Source organism: Mus caroli, unplaced genomic scaffold (assembly GCF_978045245.1).
Source record: "Mus caroli unplaced genomic scaffold, Mus_caroli_1 scaffold_2, whole genome shotgun sequence".
Classification (NCBI taxonomy): domain Eukaryota; kingdom Metazoa; phylum Chordata; class Mammalia; order Rodentia; family Muridae; genus Mus; species Mus caroli.
Window position 1 is genome coordinate 66368671 of NW_028227257.1, and position 22616 is coordinate 66391286.

Consider the following 22616-nt stretch of genomic DNA (forward strand, 5'->3'; position numbering starts at 1 on the left):
CTTTGACATCTGTAAGGGTTGTTTGCATCCTAATGTACTTAATTTTAGTACTGTAAGGTGAAATGAGGGATTTTATTTTCCTGGCTGTGTATGCAGCTGTAGATGGTCTGGATCATACTTAATATTAATCACTTCTGTTTTTCTATTCTCTTTATTAAATGCTATGTGCATAATAGATTAACATATTTCCTGTGTCAACTAAACATGACCACTTTTCAGCGTAATGCTTTGTTTAGCATTCTGCTTCCTACTCTTGTTTCTTCACACACCCAGATGTGCAGACCAGTCAGTCATTGGTACAGGTTGGCTGAGTGAGACACATATAAACAATACTAATGAGAAAGTGACAGGTAGAGAGGAGAAAGTGTGCTGGTGTGAGCACCTTTTGTTTCTTTTGTGTGTTTGATGAGATGGGATCTTGTGCAGCCTAGACTGGCCTGGAACTTGCATTTCTTTATCAGACTGAACATATGGGCACGCCCCTTGCTCAGACAACTACTCCTTATTTTGGCAGAAGTTTCTCCCTCCCCCCTTCCACCTCCCACCCCAGTTCTAGGGATTGAACCTAGAAATTTGTCATGCTTAGCAGAGCATGTATCACTAAACTCCAGGCCCAGCCTTGACAATTATTTTAATGTTTATTGTTGGAGACTCAGGTTTTTTTTTTTATTTCAGTAATAATGCTTGTAAACATTTATGCTATTTTTCAGATTTTTAAGTTTAAAATGTTAATTTTAGAAATAAATTATTAGCTTATAATAATGATTATTAAAGGTAGTTTATTCCACTTTATTTTTATTAAAATATAGAATAGTGTTTTTAGAATTCCATAGTTTTCATACTTTGTCTTATTGTTTTCAGATTATCATAGGCCATATATCTAAAGAGACTAGCTAATGTTCACTCTCTGCATCACATCTGTTAGTGTTACTGATTGCTGTGTATCATACTTCTCTTTTAGGCACGATTGGAATTAGAATTGAAAAAGACACCAAAGCTAAGAAAATTCTGGAACCTGATTAAAAAGAATGATGAAAAGATGGACCCAGAAGCAAGAGAGCAGTATGTGGGCAAAGCTTTCTTCCACCTTAGGCTTTGGGTCGTGACACTGTGGTTTATTGCTTCCTTTTATGTAGTGCTAAATCCAAATAAATTACCAGCAGACGCTTTCTCTTAGATTAATACGAGTATTTTACAGAGATCTGCAGTGTGTGCTTGGAGGCCAGAGATCAGTGTCGGCTGTCTTTCTCTAGTGCTCTCTCCCTTGGTTTTTCAGTTGGTTTTTGACTGTGTAGCCTCCGCCCCCTGGTTCCTCCTGTGCCTCCTGTGTCTGGTACGACAGAGAGATGCACAGCCCCATGCCAGGCTTTTGACACGGCTGCTAGGGAACAAGCTCAGGTCTTCGAGCTTGTTGTACAAGTGCTCCACTGCCCACTGATGCACCTCTCTAGCCCCCAAGTAGATTTTGGTCACTCACCGTGCTTTGTATTTCTAGCAGGGTTTATTTTACATGATCATTTGCAGCTATCTATTGGTCATGTTTTATTAATTGATGGTTAAATCAGGGAGCAGGAATTGACTTTTAAACTGATGTTTAAGTCTCTAGCCATTATAATCCTCTCCCTGTATTTGCTACCTACCTTAACCACATTAGGGATTTGTTTTTTAGGATAGTCTCACTCTGTAGACCAGGCTGGCCTTGAACTCACAGAGTCCCTCATGCTTGTGCTTTCCAAGTACAGAGATTAAAGGCACCTGCCACTGTGCCTAGTTAAACTTGAGATTTTTAAAATGTTACTTGTGTGGGGGTATTTTGCCTGTATGGGTAGAAGTATACCACATGCGTGTATTGTCGTGAAGGCCTGAGGAGTGCATCCCATCTCCTGGAGCTGGAGTTACAGATGGTTGTGAACCACCACGTAGGTTCTTGGAACTGAACTCCAGTCCTCTGGAAGAGCAGCAAGTGCTCTTAACTGCTGAGCCACCTCTCCAGTCCTTAAACATTAGACTTTTAAGGCTAGTAACAGTATAGATAAAATTTTGAAATGTCCGATGCCGCCCTGACCCCAGAATTTAGGTAGAAACTTATAGTAACTGGAGGAGGTCCTTAGTAGGGAAATGGGGCCAGTGATGAGGCTGCTCCTTTCTTCCTGTGAATGTATGAGGAGGACACTGTATCAACGACAGCATTTGAACAGCTCAGTGTTTACATTTGCCTTTTATAGCTACTTCAGAAATAATTGGGTTATTGTTTGATCCTTAGGGCCTACCAAGAAAGAAGGTTTCTCTCCCAGCTCATCCAGAAGTTCATCTCCGTGTTGAAGTCCATCCCGCTTTCTGGTAACCAGCTGCCTTTCCTCCACTCGCTGTGTGTTATTACGTAGTTGCCCTCCTGGACTTCACTTTTGTCTACTCTAAACACCGCTCCTAGAATGATTTAAAACTCTAATAACAGGCGTGTGTCCTTTCCATTTCCTGTATATTGCCGGCCTGAGAGTTGGTTCTGCCTGGGAGGGTTATTAAAGCACCAAACACAGTTATTGAAATGTTTGTTTCGTTAGTAAGTGTTTGTATTTGCTTACCAGGTCTGAGTTCTCTGCAGGAGGCTGGGGACAATAGTACATTAGGTGTTTATGATCTCATTTGCTACTTTATAATACAGCACTGAATAGTGTTGTCACGTGATAGGAGTTGGGTGGGAGGACCAGCAGTGTTTTTAAGATAGTTAGCTGCAACATAAGATGGGGGAAGCTCATCTTTCTTCATATACCATCTGTCTTTATAGATCCTGTTTTTAAGTTAGCATACTAAGTAATGGGTCTCATGGACTGTTTGTTTATACTTTATTCTCATTCTTCTCCCTCCCTCATCACTGCCCTCTCTCATTCCATCCCTCATTCCTCCTGTCCCTAGCTTCTGATCCATCTTCCTCCCGACAAGTACCTTCCCTTCAGATTTCATGTCCTGTGTATTCAGTTGGCTACCCCTCCAAAGATCTTTTCTCTTCTCAAGGTCACCTTTTTAGTCTCATGACCTAAGCACACATAAGACTCATGGTCACATGTATGCACATACACTTGTCTGTCTGTCTGTATGTATGTATGTACGTAAGTTTAAGCTTAGGTTCTGCATATGATAGAAAACATGGTAGTTGTCCTCCTTGTCTTTCTGCATCTGGCTTATTTCCCATAAGAACTTCTAGTTTTTTTCCATTTTCTTGCAGATGTTGTGACTGCATTTTTCCTTATGCCCAAATACATTTCTTTTATGCATATTATTACCATTTTCTTCATCTATTCATCTGTTGATGGATATCATTGATTGTGTTTCTTAGCTTTTGTGAACAGTGCAGCTGTAACATCCACTTGTAAGTGTCTCAGCAGTAGGACTTACAAGTCCTTTGGATATGTGTTCAGGGCTGGCTGAGTTAGGGTACTTCTCTTTGCAGTCTTGAGAAACCTCCAAGTGACTTCCATAGTGGCTGTAGCCCTGTACATGTTCTCTAAGTAGTGTAAACATACACTTGTCTGTCTGTCTGTTTGGTACCATGTCCAGCATGGCGTTAGGGACTAACGTGACTGGGGTGGCAAGGGAATGAAGAAAAGACAGACATATGGAGACACAGTAAAGCTGGAGTCAGGTGGAGAAGCCACAGTACCCAGAAGCGCGGTGTATTTTTGTATACAGTTGAACAAGGAGATGGGTTATGGTGGATAATTGAATCGAGGAGGCAGGTTTAGTTCATCTCAGTAGGAGCAGTCTCAGGAGGGGTGCAGTCTTTAGGTTGTCGTCATCCAGAAGGTAAAGACCTGAGGAAAGCTTAACCATGCTTCTGAGCTTCACCAGGAGGACTTCGCAACTTCCGTGAAGTTGAGGCGTGGGAGTCCTTGATGTGGCTGTGCCTTTGGCAACAGTACACACCCACTGGCATCTTATTTTGTGTATTTATATAGTTAGTTATTCATTAATCTTGTGTATTTAAGTATTTATTTGTTTATTGTAGATTAGATCTTTCTGTATAGAACATAGTGGCCTAGAACTCGCTATCTAGCCCAGGCTAGCCCTGAACTTGTGCTTCTCCCAGCGTGCTGAGAGTGTATGAGCTGACCTACCTGGTTTCATTTGTAATAGCCTTTGGCCTAGGATAAGGTTAGAAAACCAAGTTCTAATTCTCCATCCTTGGCTCCTTGCTTTCTCTTTCCCTCAGTTTATCTCTTAGAAAATGAATTTCTAGAAGAGACATTTAGTGCCAGCAGGTATGCCAGCTGGAAAAGTCTGTGAGGAAAACTATAGATAACATTGTCATACAGTAGAGAGAAACTTTCAGATTTTTGTAACATTTGACCTCCATTTTCCTGCAAATTACAGATAAATAAATGCATTCTAAAGCATTTGTGGGGTGGCTGTTATAGATATGGTACTGGGTTAGTCACTGTTAGAGTCTTAGCTAAGCAATGGATAAAAAAAGTTGTGTGTCAATTGAAACAATGTTGACACCATGATTTTAGGGGGTAAGTGGTAGGCCATTTCCTGACATTAAAAAAAAAAACAAACCAAAAACTTACACCCTAAAAGTATTTTATTTCACAAGACTGTAGTTATTTTAAAGTAAATTAAAATAAATAGTACATTGTGTTCATGAATACCATAAATCAGTGTTAGGATTCTTTAAAAATTTGTATTTTTCAATATATCATTGAAAGTCAATGTTCATACACTCTTCTAAATCAATATAATCCACCCCCCCACCCCCCCACCCCCGCCTTTTAAGTTTTTTTTTTTTTTTTTTTTTCGAGACAGGGTTTCCCTGTGTAGCCCTAGTCATCTGGCTGTCCTGGAACTCACTCTGTAGTCCAGGCTGGCCTCGAACTCAGAAATCTGCCTGCCTCTGCCTCCCAATTGCTGGGATTAAGGGCGTGCACCACCACTGCCCAGTATAATCATAATCTCCTTTTAAGATTAAAAAAATCGATCAAGGGACAGTGGAAGAATTCTTTCTTTGGTGTATATATTTACTACTTCAAAGTTAGCTATAAACATTGTGTGTGTGTGTGTGTGTGTGTGTGTGTGTGTCTATCATGAATAAGCACAATCATATGTAGGCATTCACATGTGTTTGTTTATTCATGAGAATATTTAGGAGTTTGGTATATCATGATGCTGAAAAAAGCAAATAAACTCTGGATAGAAAACTGCCTTTCGTTAAAAAGAAAACTACCTTGGATTTTTAAAAACACTATTTTTTAAGACTGAAGAGATGGCTCAATATTTAGGACACTTGCAGCTCTTGGCAAAGGACCCAGATTGTGTTCCTAATACATACATGGCAGTTTATTTTCTATAACTGGGCCTAGAGGATCTGGTGTCTTCTGTCCTCTGCAGGCCATAGTAGACATACATACATGTACACTCATACACACAAAATAAATCTAACCCTATAAAATAATTTATTCATCATTTTTTGTGCATCAAATTAATAAAACACACTTCTGACCCAGTCTAAGTACTTTATAATAGTAGAGCTAAATAATGATGACCTGCCTTTGAGAAAATATGAGATCTTACTCTGAATGATAGTCCCGCTAGAAAGAACAAGACAGAATTTTGTCTAGATTATTAAATAGCTGTCAATCTTAAGAACTAGCACATAAAATGGCTTGGTAAAATTCTGACATGTTTCTCTCACGTTTAGAGCCTGTCACCATGGACAAAGTTCATTACTGTGAAAGATTCATCGAACTGATGATTGATCTAGAGGTAAGAAATATGTGATGGCTTGCTGTATATTCAACAGTAAGATGAAGCTGTTGACTACATCTGAAATACTTACCTGAGATGTCCCTTGGTCTGCTTCTACTTCAAGCTTTTATAGACAAGCAGGCCTGGGTTTGATTCCTTGAGGGTTTGTACTAACTATCCTATTGGCATGGGTCATTATTGCCTTTTAGAATTATGGTTTTTAAAGAAAATTCCATATAGTTAGGTGCAAGATTCTTATGGAAGTTCAGATCTAAAATTGATGTAGTTCAGAGTAATCCATTTCCTTCTCCCTGATAGAGGAAATTGAAAGAATCTGTCCTTTGTCTTCAAGTGAGTGTTAAAACTATTAGACTAACAATCATTCATGAGAATTTTGTTCATGTATTTACTCTACCAGGTGACTAGTTTATATGCTCTCACCATGTCAAACCTGAGAGACTTTGTCTATTAGATGATGTCATTGATTAGATAAGTAATTATCCAGCCATCAGTCTCAGTTTCTCCTCACTGTCTGTCTTATTGCCATCAGGGAATTGGGGACAGGAAATGGAAAAGATCTTTGCTTTTACAGTTAAACATGGAACATGTACTGGCATTCCATGCAGATTTTATGTAAAAACTACAAAATGAAGACAGGCAGTGAGTGATAGCACATGCCTTTAGTTCCACCACTCAGAAGACAGAGGCAGGCTGATCTCTGAGCGCCAGCCTTGTCTACAGAGGGAATTCCAGGGCTTCTAGGTCTACACAGAGAAAATCTGCCTTGAAAAACCAAACTAAGCAAGCAAACAAACAAAAAACCCAACTACTAGAAGAGATGGTCTGTGAGGCTCTTCTGTATCATCCTTTGTAAAAGGGAAAACATTGCCATTGGATGTTTCTTGTTTTCATTTGTTTTACAGCATGGATGACACCCTTTGTTCTCTATACCATGTGTCTGGGCAGGTGGGAGGGTATTTTGTGATGTCCACTTTGTGTGAAGTAGTCAGTTTATCTCTGGCTTCAGGGAGTACGTGGAAAATGAGCGCTTTGTGCTTCCCCTTGCCAGGCTCTACTCCCCACGAGGCGCTGGTTTAACACCATCCTGGATGACTCCCACCTTCTGGTTCACTGCTACCTCTCCAGTCTTGTTCACAGAGAAGAGGACGGCCATCTGTTTTCCCAAGTAAGCGGAGAGGATCAGACACATTTAATGTTGAAATCTCTTAAGTTGCTTGTTACTTAAGCCTTATAGCTGGGAGGACCAAGGCTTAAGCCAAAGTCAAAGTCTTAAATATTGACCTGGATACTATAAATTTCTGGTTATTTTAAAGTAAAACCAGAATGTACAAACCGAATACATACTTGAATGCGCCTATACAAATATAGTAATTACCTAACTTGTATGTTAACTGCATGTTCCTTTATTATCGAGCTAAATTATGACTTTGGAAGTGTAGTCCCGTGTGTTCACATATTTCACTTGTGTGCATAACCACTGTGGGATATAACCGGTATAAGCATTGACTGTGAGTGAACTGTACCCCTGTGCCATGGCTTGCTCCTGTCTGTGACAGCAGTGACAGGTAGTTGAGAGTATGGAACTTAGAGTAGGAAGGCAAATGTACTTTATTGATTTGGAAAGGAAAGGAATGTGTTTATTTCAGACTTCCTGTATTGTCAAGTGAAAGAAAATGTAGTGAGAATAAATTGGAGATTCAGGTCTCACGTGTATGACATACTCTTATCTTATCTTACTACGGACTTTTTTTGTTTTCATTCAGAAAAAAATTCTGCCAAGTGACTGGCCACATATATTAACTCCTAGTAATTGACTATAATGTATCACAGATTAGGACTAAAAATAATAAATATTTAAGTGACTGCAGCCAGAATATTCCATGTGCAGAAATCAAGGCCTCTTCCTACATGAGCTAAGCTTAAGAGAGGTGGGTGGCGTGGAGTATCGTAAGAGGGAGAAACAGTACACTCCTGTACTGCGCTTTTCTGTTGCTGTGATGTTACACTCTGATGAGAGCAGCTTGGGGTGGAAAGCATCTGTTTGGCTTAAACTTTCAAGTCACAGTCCATACTCAGAGGCAAAGCCAGAGCTTAAGTAGGAAATCAAAGTGGAGCCACGGTGGGAAAGGCTTGGTAGATTGCTTTTTGGTTCATGCTTAGCTTTTTGAAAGAGCGTAGACCCATCTTCCTAGGGATGTCAATCACCAGCCAGAACAGTCTGTCACAGACTGGGCCACAGGACAGTCTAATGTGGAAAATTCCTCTATTGTTTTGGGATTGTAGTTTATATTCTCTATAGCAGTGGACTATGTATATCGCATATAGGCTTAATAACTTACTTATAAAATACATATTTTATTTTCATGAAACTTAAATATGTTTGGATATGCTCTCAAGTATTTGCTGTATAATGCTGAATTCTAAAATTTTCAACCCCTGAGATACACATAGATCTTTTATTATTTTTAATAAATAGTGCTGTATACTTTCTTGGCCTCATGCTCACATGGTTTATTAATTTAAATGAATCCTTCCAGCTTTTAGACATGCTGAAGTTCTATACTGGCTTTGAGATTAATGACCAGACTGGAAATGCTCTGACAGAGAACGAGATGACCACGATTCACTATGACAGAATTACATCTCTGCAGGTAAATGAGTGCAGTGTACCCAGTATGCCGTTCCTCATGCTGCTTGTTGACTCAGCCTGGAACTTCAGTTGTGTAATATGCAAATAAGAATAGTATTTGTGTTAGGGTTTTACTGCTGTGAAGAGACACCATGACCAGGGCAACTCTTATAAGGACAACATTTAATTGGGGCTGGCTTACAGGTTCAGAGGTTCATTCCATTAACATCAAGGCGGGAGTGTGGTAACATCCAGGCAGGCATGGTACAGGCAGAGGCTGCTAGCAGAATATTGGCCTCCAGGCAGCTAGGACAAAGGTATTAAAGTCCACACCTACAAGGCTACATCTACTCCAACAAGGCCACACCTCCCAACAGTGCCACTCCTGGGCCAAGCATATTCAAACCATCACAGTGTTCATATTGTTTCATCCTCACCTGTTTAAATGTTTTTTATTTTGATGAATTTATGAAAAAAAGTGACTTTCATGGTCCATCTGAAACCTGTGAATCTATCTGCTGGAATTTTATTTCATGGTATTTATTTATATTAGAGGGCATGAGGTCCTTGTATTCACAGAGTGGCTGTCTTTTCATTTACTCTCATTTGGTTAGATGAGATTGATTCCAGAGGATTACAGAGATCCAAACAAGAGTAGAGCAGGAATGTGCCATATTTTCAGCTTCCTCCTCTGTACACTCTCCAGTGCTGTGCCCCTTGGGGGTTTCCTTTAGTATTCTTCGGCTAGCTTTTAGTAATAAAATGATATTTGGGGTGTAGGGGGGTTGTTTTTTGTATTTTTCCATTCATGCCAAGAAAGCTGCATACATGCCATTTTCATATCAACATTGTGGGGGCCGCAGAAACCTGGGCTGTAGCTCTGACAGTGTTTCCTTATCATAGACAAAGCCCTGGGTTCAATCCCCAGCAGCGGCAGGGAGGGGGCACTAACCAGATTCTGTTGTCGCTTTCCTGCTGTAAGACCCCCGAAGCTTGGCCTCTGCTCAAGTCCCGGGATGAACTAGCCTCAATGACCCAAGAGAAACCACACCTGATGCAAACTGCAAGAGGTTTTATTATCAGCTAGCTGAGGACGAACTCCTTCCACCTTGCAGGGCAGGGGAGTTCAACCCCAAGCGGTGACAGTAGGGGGCTTTTAACTGCTAGCTGAGGAATTGGGAGGAGTTGGGAAGAGTTAGGAGGAGTTGGGAGGAGAGTTCTTCTCTTCCGAGTGTCCTTGGTAAAATTTACAAGGCAGGAGTGGGGAGTGAGTTCTTTCTGAATTTTTATTTCCGTGTCCTCAGCACAGGAAGCTGGGCAAGTGCCTGGCTGGGTCTTTTACAATTATTGCATCTCTGGTTGTAAAGTATAGAAACAAAAAGGCTTTTTGCTGGCTATAGAGAACAAAGAGCTTCTTTCTGGCTGTATTTTTAGAGATCAGGGAAAACAAGCTTGGGGAACGCCCAGGGGCTTTACGTTCCAGGGAGAAACGCTCTAAGTCGGGGTCTCACACTGCCAGAACAATTTCTTCCTTCCCTATTGCATGATACGCCTCCAGTTTAATGAGGCGGGGAGCACGTGGGAGATAAACGTAAGAATGAGTGGGAAATATTTATTCATTTATTTGCTTACTATTGAAGTCACAGGTCAAAGGCATTTAACAGATGTCTATAAAGTATTCATCCAAACACTACAGTTCACATGTTTGTTTCAGCAGCTCATGGAACTGGTTCCCAAATAGTTCACATATTAAGAAAAAAAAGCCAGCCCCAATGAATGTATGTGAAAGTGAAATAATACAATGTGTTTTATCTGGCCACAATGGGATAAAGCCAGCCAGCAGCAGCAAGAGAAATGAAAGTACGCAAACTCGTGGAGACTAAACAGCACACGGGTGAGCGCATGTGCCCTGTGTGGCCTTGGAGCTCCAGGGGCACAGACGTTAACTCTGCTTTGCTTTCCCAGAGGGCCGCCTTTGCACACTTCCCCGAGCTCTATGACTTTGCCCTCTCCAATGTGGCAGAAGTAGATGCCCGAGATTCCTTGGTCAAGTTTTTTGGGCCTCTCAGGTAAGACATGGGAAGAACAGCATTGTCTCCTAGGCTTCGCTGTGGGCTTTTCTTTCTTCTCTGGCGCTGCGGACTGCGGGCTGCAGGCTGGCCCTTTGCTAACTTCACCTGGGGCTCATCTCTAGCAGTTTGGGATTCTTGACTCACTTAAACATAACTACCCATCTTTTTCTCGGGAAGTGATGAAAGGATGTTTAATAACTTAAACATTGTTCTTTGAGTAGAACACTAACCTGGCCAAATCTCACTAGCCATAAACAGCATATAACAGAAACCAGTAAAGCTCATGTTTGATGTTAGAGATATGACTTACAAAAATATTGTGCTCTTAAGATAGATCAATAATAATATCTGTTACGTATCTACTAGACTATTTTGGGGGAAACAGTAGTAGTTAGTAGCTTATTTGCCTTTTGTTTTATTCTGTACTTCCATGAGCCATGGCTCTTCAGAGTCTGCACAGGCTACGTTGGTGCCCACTGTGCTGCCTTTGGGTGGCTTTCCTATTGAGTTGTCAGTGCATTACACAGTCAATGTCAAAAGCTGTTTCTTTGGCCTGGAAAAAACAAAAAAGTCGAAAATAGATTAGCAGTTCTGGGGTTCAGAATAGAAAAGAGGGGTTTTAGAGAAAGACAAAACATTTGTGTTGTGAAAGAAAAATGTTACTAATAAAAGACAAAAAGAAGCATAATTTATTCTTTCACATAGCAAATTATATGCAAAATGCATACTTCACATTTTGTTATATTCTTTTTAAAAATGTCTCTTTGAGAGTCTGGTGTTGGTAACTTTTTCAGTAGAAACATTTTCTGTTTCATTAATGTTGTTCTTAAATGAACCTGGCTTTGGATAGTCTGCATGTGGGAGTGAGGAGGGACTCCAGGAGCTGCTGGGCCTCGGCCTGGGTCTGCAGTGGTAGCTTCAGTGGTAGAAGGTCACTGCTATCTGTCAGTGGATTCAGGTACCATGAAAAGTTTAGCAGAAAATACTTCAAAAATTCTAATTCCTGTTTTTAATTTTTGTTGTCATTGGGGTTTTGTTCATTTGTGTGCCTGTGCGGTAGGGCTATCTTTACTTTTTAAGATAATCAATAGGAAAACAGGGTTCAAGAGGAAAGGTGATTGACCCGAATGAATCTTCTCCATTCTGCAGTTCAAACACACTCCACCAGGTGGCATCATACCTCTGCCTCTTGCCAACGCTCCCTAAAAATGAAGACACAACTTTTGATAAAGAGTTTCTTCTAGAATTGCTGGTAAACATTAATATTTAACTGTCTTATCATTTCTCCTGTGGCTTTTCCCACCTTTCTGAGTCACTCAGTGATATAAGCAGTACTGACTGCTAGAGTTTGGGCTTAGTACTTTGCCTCTTGTGTTTGGAGTTAATTAAATTGGGGGTTTGGGGGGCCAGGCCTCAGGCTTGTTTTTTTCACGTCTGTGGTTTCTTTTCTCACACCTCTCAAACGTTTTAGCTCCGTTACAGCAGGAAGTCGCTGTGGCACTGAGCAGCTTCTGTGTCACCCTGCACTTATGCTCTGGAGATTCAAGGAGACCACAGCTAGTCACAGTGCATGTTAATAACCGTGGCCATGTGTTATTTTAAAGGCAGTTATTCTGAAATTCTGTATTCAGTATGAGGTCACAGCGTTGATACTGTGAGTTCAGTAACTTAGAAATACAGTAAATGATTTCTAAGTGGCTTAAGAATTCTAAGCAATTCTTCAATCAGCTTTGTAATGAGAGGCTTTATTTTCTAAACTAGTTTTTTTGTTGTTGTGGTGGTGGTTGGGTATGGTGACTTTTTACTGTTGTTGCTGTGGCTGTTGTCTGGGTTTTGGGGTGGGGCTTGGCTTACCCTGTACATAGCGCACCACTGCACAGTCGTTCAAATCAGGGAATGAAGAACTCATGCAGTGGGCTTCTCCTGTTGCCAGGAGGCAGCACGGTAGACTCTTCACCTGCACCCTTCTGGAGCTCTCAGAAGACTTCTTGGACCTATTAAATTATGTGACTATTAGCTAGTCATTTTATTAATGTGAAGGTAGACATATAGCACAGTGGTAGAGAGGGCTTACTTATACAATATAGTGACTACTATACGTTGATTCCCAGCACCACAGGACGAAAGGATTCAAGTAATTCCATAACTTCTTAAAAACTCTTTTTAGTATTTTATTTCATTTCACCTTGTTTGGAGATGTAGTCCACTGCGTAGTGTCGGGACACCTTCTTCTTTTCAGTACAACATTTTCTGAAACAGATGACTATTTATGTCAAATATTTAGCCATGTCACTAACTAATGGCTCCTTAAGTGTTGACAGTTTTCACCTTTACAGATAACGTGTGTGTGTGTGTGTGTGTGTGTGTGTGTGTGTGTGTGTGCGTGTGCACCCATATCTGAACATTTAACCAAAACCAGGAACTGGTTATTTCACCATGTGTGCTTATGGCTGCCGGGTTAACCTCCAAAACCAACACTCTGATGAGCGTGCACTGCCTTCACACCAGCCATGGTTTTGCTCAATCTTCCTGCTTTTCCAGTAAAACAAAACAAAAGGATTTAAAATGTTAGTTTTTCTGTTATAAGATTAAGTAGCTTTTCATCTATTTCAGACATTTTCATTGCTGAGCAAAACAAATAAGAACTAACTAAATAACTAGGCATATGTGTCTGTTGATTTTTCTTACATATTGAACCGTATTAGGCATGCCGTTCCGGGCTTTACTTTCCAAGCTTGTACTTGTACCGCGATAGAGAGCATAATCCCTCCCTGTAGGAAGATGATGGTAATATGCTAAATGTGGAGAGCAGAGACAAAGCATTTGTAACAGGTGTTTAAGGCCCAGTGACAGGTGTTTGAGTGTCATTTGGGGAGCAAGCCTTGGGGAGCATTTCAGATTAGTTCCAGAATGGAAACTACTTTTTTCTTTGCATGTTTGCTCTGAGCATGTGCCTTAGATGTCTATCTTTGCCTGTCCTCCTACAAGTCACTTGTCACTGTCTGTAACTGCAAACACTTCTAAAAATTCCCTGAGCTCTTTTCTGACAAGAAAATCTCTTTCAAGTCAGGCTGTTGGTATCAATACGAAGTTTTTATGAACAGAAGAAATACAAACCTTTCCCAGGGATGTTTCCCATAGAAAAGCTATGCGCCATTCTGGCCTTGTTAATTAGAAATCACAGTTTCTGTGTGAGATGCACTGCTGGGAGATCAAGCGTGCATAGATATCATTAATGAGAGGGAGTACAGCTCAGCCAGTCTCTCATTTACAGTAGAGAAGCCTCAGACCGGGGATTAAGGAGCTTTCTCAGATCATGGGAGAGTCTTAGAAGGAACATGAAAACAAAGTCCAGGGCTCATAACTTCTGTTTGGGGAGTTTGTTAGGTTTTTACATAGATGCTACAGTTCTTAAACTCTTGGCATGTGCCAGGGAGTTTGATGCAATTTTATAGTATTCCTTCTTGTCACCATGGAACCCTGGTTAGAGACCGATACTTCAGCAGTTTTAGGAAAAGGAAACAGATTAAGAAGCGTATAGTAACTTCCTTATAAATGGAGGAGCTGGGATCCAGCTCGAGTTCATTTGGTTAATTCCTTGTTGTTGGGTTTTTTTTTTATGATTTCTGAGGGAAAACAGAAAGGGGAAAAATCAAGTCTTATCAAACTGCCACAGAGACTGAAGCCCAGGAATATCTCACTCCATGTCTAATGGCAGTGAAGATAAGCTCTCTCCTGCTGGTTCTGATGATCCTGGTGTCACTCATGTTCTACTGTAACTCCACTGTTTCCTTCCCTTAGGTGTCTCGCCACGAACGCCGCATCTCTCAAATTCAGCAATTGAATCAGATGCCTTTGTATCCAACTGAGAAAATTATATGGGATGAGAACATCGTCCCTACTGAGTACTATTCTGGGGAAGGTAGGCAAGGGAATACCGAGCTCATGTGTAACGTGAATTTAGGTTCATCACACATAGCTAAAATGCACAGACACACACATACACACACACACACACACACACACACGTCTCCTCTATACAGTAGATTACTGTTCTGTGGACTTAGAAGCTAGAAGAGAGTGAGGATTAAAAGAGTGAAGCTAAAAAAGAGTGAATACTTAGCAAAAGGACTTATTATCCTAGGATGTATTTCTCTCTATAAAATATAATTATTAAACCACAATGCTGTTTTTGAGTAGGCTTAAGAGTAAAGAAAGTGTAGCTTTCATTGATCACTGTGATACACTGTTTGATAGACATGCCCTTCAAAAGCTCTGCTAGAGCCTTTTTAAAATTCTTTATGAAGCCAGGTACTGAGGACCAAAAACAAAAAAACCCAATCGCCAGCAGTTGATAACAGATGCTTAGGGGTACCTCCCAAGTGTCTGTACTAGCTATTGAGCCTGCACCTTTGATTGAAAAGTACCTGTTTTTGCAGATGAGAACTTGGCTTAAATGTACCAGTAGTATGGCACTAGTGGTGTCTTTAAAGTAGTCACAATTATTTTGATGGCTACTGTTCCAAGAGTTTCCTAGAATTTCTCCTGAAATCCACCCGCAGAAAGTGTGTGCAGTTGGAAACCATTGTGTTAAACAGCATAAGCCAGAGTCAGAAGGACAAGCATGGCTTATTCTTTTCCGTATCCAGAACACGGAAATTAAATTATATGTAGCTGTGTCTGTTGTATCTGTGTGTGTGTGTATGTGTAGGACAAGTTGTTGTATCTGTGTGTGTGTGTGTGTGTGTGTGTGTGTGTGTGTAGGACAAGACAGCAGAGGTCAGGAGACTGGAGGAAGAGATTTTACGGAAGGTGAGAAATAGGTTAGTTGAATTCATGCAGTAAAGCCGAGGTTGGTCTAACAGGGGAAGGAGGAGAACTAGCTGGCCAGGAAGGACAACTAGGGAGACAAAGGGAGGGCACCTAATGGAAACACGGTATGAACCTTTACATGAAGATGCCATGAGAAACCCAGTCCTGTCTATGTAGCCTCATTCAAGTGAGGGTTGCAAGGTACTAACAGGTTTTTGTTTTTTAATGAAAATGAAGTACCTTTCCTTCAGCCTATGCCTGCGAGACAGTGACTCAGAGTGAAGTCAGTGTGTACGAATATAAACAATGTGAATATTTGGTGCACCATGTCTTGTCTTTCAGTTCTCTTATTGCAGTGGCACTAGAGATAATGTATAGAAATGTGATCTGTCAGGTCAATGTACTGTGGCTTTGATAGTGCTGTTGAGTACTTGATCTCTAAATAATGCTAAGACTGCTCAGTCACAGAAGAGATGAGCTGGAGTGACATAAAGACAACGCCTTTGATCCCAGCACTAGGGAGGCAGAGGCAGGCGGATTTCTGAGGTCAAGGCCAGCCTGGTCTACAAAGTGAGTTCCAGGACAGCCGGGGCTGCACAGAGAAACCCTGTCTTGAAAAAAAACAAAACAAACAAAAAAAACCAATGCCTTGACCCCTAAAGCCTAGCAAAAAGCATGTTTGGAGTTCTCTTTAGACAACGTAGCATCATCATATTTACTTTCTTGTGCTATGTTTTGCCACAGGGTGAGCTTATGCTCGTGTTAGGCACGTCAGGTTTTGGATGGCTTGAATTGGGTACAAGAAGCTACTAACATCTGTATTAGTGTTAAATGTCTTTGGAAACATTTAAGAAGCATGCTGGCCTGTGAAATGCTGCTATTTGATTCATGGAATGAATAGTTGTATCCTTACATCAGTTCTCACAAGATAGCCTGTGTAGTCCGTGCAAATGGAAAATGTGGAGATGTGTCTGCTCCACAGACCTCAGTAGCTGCTTCTCCAGCTGCTAGTGTGTTTTTGGATATAGACCAGATGGTTGATTAAAAGAATAATGCAGCCATTGATGCTGTTTTCCTTTCCAGGCTGTCTTGCTCTCCCCAAGTTGAATTTGCAGTTTTTAACTCTACACGACTATCTCCTGAGGAACTTTAATCTCTTCCGCTTAGAATCAACTTACGAAATTAGACAAGACATCGAGGACAGTGTCAGCAGAATGAAGCCGTGGTCAGTACATTGATGCCATCTGTAATGAAGAAGTGTGTGTGCAGTGTCTGATACAGCGTGGTAGGAAAATCAGTATGTTAGCAGTGTGAAGATATCTGCCAAAGATGCCCCCTATTTGAGAATGTTTACAATGTGAATTTTCTTCAGAAGGGCTAACGTATAAGATACGTATTTTAGTACCTTGGAGGTGTGGCAGGGGTCCTGGGGAGAAGGGAGAAGAGGTCATGTTAGTCAGGGAAGCAGAAAAATCAGTAGTGATCAATAACAGGGTAAAGAGGGCTCAGCAGTCCTGGACTAGGGCAGGTTAGACTCTGTTGGTCTTGGGCGAAGTTTAGCAGCCAGGAGTGCTGCTCTCCCACTGTTGTTCCTGTGACTGTAGCCAGAAGTGTGAGCTGGAGGACCGAGCCTGGTGTGGAACACTCTATGAGCAGCACATTGCAACTCAACTGCATTGGCAGGATTCACTTATTCACTTTACTTGAGAACTTTTTCCGTTTAAACTTGACTCTCACCGTCCTGGCTTTATCTGAAGCGTTTCTTTAAGAAAATCCCTTTGTTCTAACTGTGGCAGACGGGGTTGCATTATGAGATTTGTGAAGGTTAATTTTGGAGTTTTATCCATTGAGTGACTTTGGGTAAATTCTTTTTATTCACTGTTTCTAAGTAGATGGTTTCAAAAATTTTCAAGTGATTACAAATGAGCAAACTTTATTTGTGAAGTGAATCATTACCTTTCAGGCATAGTGGAGATACACACGTGATACTGACTTTGTACGGAAAGTCGGACAGTCTCTGGAGTCTGAACCTCCTTAGGTGTCCCTAGCCATAGAGAGCGACCACAGGCTCTGTGGTAATGATCTATTTTTCACTTCCATATTTTACTTTATAGTCAGTTCTATTTTTTAAATTACTATGTGAGAAGTTATTCTGGATGAGACTATAAAACCCAACACAAAGTATTTTTGACTTAATAATTAGTTGAGTCAGTAAGTAGGCTAGGATTGTGAAATTTGTATAGCCACTGGCTGCTCATCCCTGCCCACAGCCTTGCTGACAGGATTGCCCATTGTTCGGACCCTGTGGGAGCACTTGATCCAGAAACTCCTTTACAATTTATGGTTACCTTGCACTTAGATGTCTAGATTTAGAGCCTAATTTTGGCCATTTTGCAAAATAGGGATTTATTAACTAGTACTTAAGTAAATAGAATTCACTTGTACATTTAATTTAAATGTCAAGCACACATGCAAAGAAAACAAACAATTACTCATGGTTTTTATTCTCTATTAATAGAGGATTTTATTTTAATTACTTTTTGGGGGGGGGAAGATGAAAGGAAATGTTAACTTTTGGAGTTAATCTGTTCATATGTGAAATAATAAACCCTTCTAAAGTTTTTGCACTGATGCCCCTGAAGGGATTTCTGTAGGTGTGGGTCCACACCACAAGAGCGGGAAAGAAGCCCAAGCACTCTTACGTGTTACATGTTTTGGGTCACGATTCCAGTTGTGTTTCCCATGGCTGAAGCCACTGGGACAGCAGTAAAACATGATGTGCTTCCACGGGGCAGAAGCCTGTCCTTGATGGGTCATGTTTCAGTCTGTAAGAAAACAAGAAGTGAAGGGACCAGAGTAGAGGCTGCCTGGGGTCATGGGAGATGGACTGCTGTTAGAAGTCTTTCTTCAGGAACAAAGCAGATGTTCTAAAGGCGGACTGTGGTGGTACATGCATATCTAATACTAATCCTCCTGAATTGTACATTTGCAGTGACTGAGTTCCCAGGACAGTAGGAGCTGTCCTAGGGTAAGGTGATTAGAGTGGAGGAAGTGCCAGGACTCCTTTTCGAGGGAGGGTTCAGCACACTGTCATGCCACCCGAAGCTTGCTAAGCAAGTCCTGCACTGTAGGACTTTTACTCTTAGTTTTGCCTTGATGTCATAAAATTGGACAGTTCTTAGTGATAGCACAGAATCTTTATATTACAGGTAATTTAAAGCTTTTGGAATGTCGGTTTTGGAATTAACTTTAAGTTTCAAAGTGCTGCCTTAGTTTATGTTCCAAATAAACCATTTCATGTAAAAAAAATAATAAAGTTAATCTTTAATGCAAATTGAAGTAACTTAAATAAGAATGCCTCTCTGGGCGTAGTCACTACTTGTTAATTTCCCCTCTGACCTTTTTTAAGTGATAAGATATTTTAAGGGATTTAAGGTAGTATATAGTTCAATGAGGAGTCTTGCATGCTTTTTAAAAGTTTTTAAAATAATAGCTTGTTCTAGAAATGTATTTTAAGTGTAACCTAAGAGCACAAAGAACAAAAGAGAAAATGTTAGTGGTTGAAATTATTTAAGAGAGAAAAAGGATAAAATAAACGTAAGTAGGACTGTCCTTGAAAATGGAGGAGATGCCATAGGAGCAGACCCTTCTCTTCTGTAAGAGAAGCAAAGAGCAGTTCTCCAAGCAGTGGGGATTCCGATCAGTAAATGAGCGAGAGAGCAGCTGAAGCAGTTTCTGTTGGAGACGGTGAAACTAGAGACATTGCATTTCCTGATTTCAAATTACAAATTCAAATTTCATCACAAAGCTACTGTGATGAAGACAGAGTTCAGTAGACATAAAAACAAGGACACAGATCAATGGTGGTGTGTGCCTTAAATACCAACCCTCTGGAGGCAGAGGCAGGTGGATCTCTCATTCAAGACCAGCCTGGTCAACTATAAAGTGAGTTCCAGGACAGCCAGGGCTACACAAAGAAACCCTCTCTTGAAAAACCAAGAAAAGAGAAAGAAAAGCACCCCCCCACACACACCGGGATAAACACAAATAGGCAGCAGAAAGGCCAGGAAGAAAGCTGTGCAGAGAAGCCACAGAGAAGCAAGAAATGTTTTCAGTGAGGAAAGCTAGATCTGCCTGCAAAATCACTGCCTGATAGTAAAACATGAATTCAAGCAGATTAAACTAAGTCTTGAGACATGACATTTTTGGAAGAAAGCAGAGGAAAAGCTATCATGACATTGCTCTTAGCACTCTTTTGTTTTGCTTTTGGTTTTTGTCTTAGATTTTGACACCAAAATAGAGGAAACAAAGAGAAAAATACAGTCATAGGGACTAGAAGTGCATGAAAGTGGCAAGCCTCTGTACAGCTGTGCCATGCAAGGAAACACTGTGACATGTGTCAGTTAAACTTAAGGGCCAGAGGTATAAGGACACAGACAACACAAAAAATAATGTGAAAAAAAATCAAACATCCTAAATGGACATGCTTGTAATGAGGATGTAAAGGCAGCCAGCAGATAAAAACAAGCGGTGCTCAGGCCTGTAATCATCTGGGAAATGGAGATCCAGCCACTAGCTAGTCAACCATCGTGCTAAGAAGGAAGATAAGTATTGGCAAGGTTATTTAAGAAAATAAAAGCTTTATGCATTTTTGTTGAGTATATGATTTTACAGCCATTATAGAAGACAGCACAGACATTCCCCAAATTAAAAAGAGAATCATGTGCAGTAATCCTACTTACGGATATATGTTAATAGGAACTAAAATCACTGTCTTGAAAGAAATACTTGTACTTCATGCTCAGAGCAGCACTGTTGTTGACAGCCAAGATAGAGAAACAACCTGTGACAATGTAGAGATGAACAAGTAAAGAAAATGTGGGTCACGTATACAATATAGCATACTATTCAGCCTTGACGAAGAAACGACCCTTATCAAGGATAGCCAGTGCTAGCAAGACTTCACTGTGAGCTAAACATGTACTCTCCCACGCTGTCCTGTGTAAAGCTGTAAAGTTCTTGTTTGTGTAATCATGCACTGCTTTGGATTTCAGGCAGTCTGAGTATGGTGGCGTAGTGTTCGGTGGTTGGGCACGGATGGCCCAGCCCATTGTGGCTTTCACCGTAGTCGAGGTTGCCAAACCCAACATTGGTGAAAACTGGCCAACCCGCGTTCGTGCAGATGTCACCATCAATCTGAATGTCAGAGACCACATCAAGGATGAGTGGGAAGGTAACTTGGCAGTTCAAAAGTGATGCCATCTTTTGCCTCTGTGATTTATAGCTTTTCATTTAGAGCATTGGTTGAGTACTTTTACTAAATACTATCCTTATTCCATTTTATTCTTAAAATTTAATTGAAAGCACTGTAGTAGTCTTTGTAATTACATGTAAATACTAAGAATTGAGCCAGAGTATTTTAAGTATCTCAATACCTATAACACTGTCAGAGTATTCTAAAGATTGCGGTTTGCAAAGCAAACTAAGAAGAAACTGTTAGATTAGTAGAGCGCTTGCTAGATTTGTAGATCAACATAAAGACATCAGTGTGCCCTAGAGGAGAATCATATATAACTTATACACACTTGCAGTGTAAATGGAGATAGTCATATTCTGAAAAGACGAGAGCAGCCAGAGTAGAAAAGAGATGCATGCGCGTCACGGAGAATGCATGGAGAATCTGGTGAGGAGACGCAGAGTGAAGCCGCTCCGGAGGACAGTTTGCCTTACCATAAGAAGGAAGGTGGATGGGATCACTGAAACTAGATTTCCTTGAGATTGGATGATAATTGACAAGAAAGTAAACCAGTTGTTTTCCTTGGGTTTTTCCTTACTGCCTAAGTTTTTAGCAATGACAGTTGTGCATCATAATTAGCTTTTTGAGAAGCAATGTTCTAAAGTGCTAAGTGAGAAAGAGTTAAAACTTGGCTAACATCTGTGTAAGAGCTGGCTCTGGACCAACCTGCAGTGGGCACTTTGCATCATTACATACACACTCACACACACACACACACACACACACACACACACACACCACACCGTTCCCAGCTGTCTAAGGGACTGTTCTCCCTTGCTGCCGTGTGGTGAGAGATACAGCCAGGATATTTAATCTCCTGCCACCTTCTTCAAATGCCAGAAGGAAAGGGATCAGTTTTCAGAAATAATAGCTCCCCGCATAGCAGTAACCATGAGGAGCATGTGTTAGACTTAAAAGGGAATTCTAAAGGAACCCAGCAATGAAATTGGCCAAGTGTTTGTCAAATGGCTGCTTTGGTGGGTATCATTTGTGACAGATTGTTTTGAGTCCTTTATGGCTTCTATGTGCTCCAGTCTGTTGCCTTCTACGCTTAGAGCATTGTGCGCCTTTCTGATCGCTGCACCTTGAGAAGTCATTGATTGCTAGGGAGGGTATTGTATTTATTACTCCTAGAAACTTACGTATACTCACTACAGAGAGCCATGATGTCTCCAATCCTATTAGCCACACACTGACATTGGTGTCTTAATCTAGCTGTGTATTCTTTTTCCAATATTATAAGCAGACAGACTATATAAATTTCATTTCTGTAACATAATGGTAAAAATAGCTTGGGAAGAAACAAGGATGAAGCTTCCATGAGGTAAGTGTCACTAACACTTTAATTTCTGTGTCAGTGTTACTGAGGAAGCTAGAAAGCCAGAGCAGCTTTGGGTTCTGACACCAGTATCTTGCCCCTTGACGTTCACTCAGAAAGATTTTGCTGACTGAAACATATGCTGAGCCATATTCCGTGGGTGAACATCTGTGGCTAACACTCCTGTGCTTTGATGAGTTATTCTTGGGCTAACCTGTTTTAGGACAGTGCACTCAGGCTGTTTGGGATGACACTGATAGATAACCTAAACGATGGTAGAAACTTGATGACTATGAGTTATATGCCAGCCATATTTTCAGTTATTTAATAAGAATTAAAAATAAGAATGGTGATGAACGTCCAATTTTGGATCAGTAACATGACTTGAAAGTCTTACTCAGTAATTAATTCATGATACAGGCTTCTAATTTTAATATAAGAATATCTTCCTTTTAATTACTGCTATGAAATATTGACTATTAAAAACTATAGGAAGCCGGGCGTGGTGGCGCACGCCTTTAATCCCAGCACTTGAGAGGCAGAGGCAGGCGGATTTCTGAGTTCGAGGCCAGCCTGGTCTACAAAGTGAGTGCCAGGACAGCCAGGGCTACACAGAGAAACCCTGTCTCGGAAAACCAAAAAAAAAAAAAACTATAGGAAGCATAATTATGTTCTAATACAAAATATATTATTGGTCATCTCTTTTATTTTTAATGTTTTTTAAAATCT

At 40.7% G+C, this 22616-nt stretch overlaps 1 protein-coding gene across 1 annotated transcript in view; it reads left to right on the forward strand.

The window, feature by feature from the left end:
• Positions 1–22616, forward strand: part of Aqr (aquarius intron-binding spliceosomal factor) — a 76151-nt gene that overhangs the window by 18128 nt on the left and 35407 nt on the right. Inside the window, exons 8-17 of the mRNA XM_021182080.3 lie at positions 962–1062; positions 2264–2340; positions 5693–5757; positions 6809–6925; positions 8298–8411; positions 10355–10458; positions 11611–11713; positions 14263–14383; positions 16357–16498; positions 20328–20506. Of these exons, the coding sequence (XP_021037739.1) occupies positions 962–1062; positions 2264–2340; positions 5693–5757; positions 6809–6925; positions 8298–8411; positions 10355–10458; positions 11611–11713; positions 14263–14383; positions 16357–16498; positions 20328–20506 (1123 nt within the window). The remainder of the gene's footprint in view (positions 1–961; positions 1063–2263; positions 2341–5692; positions 5758–6808; positions 6926–8297; positions 8412–10354; positions 10459–11610; positions 11714–14262; positions 14384–16356; positions 16499–20327; positions 20507–22616) is intronic.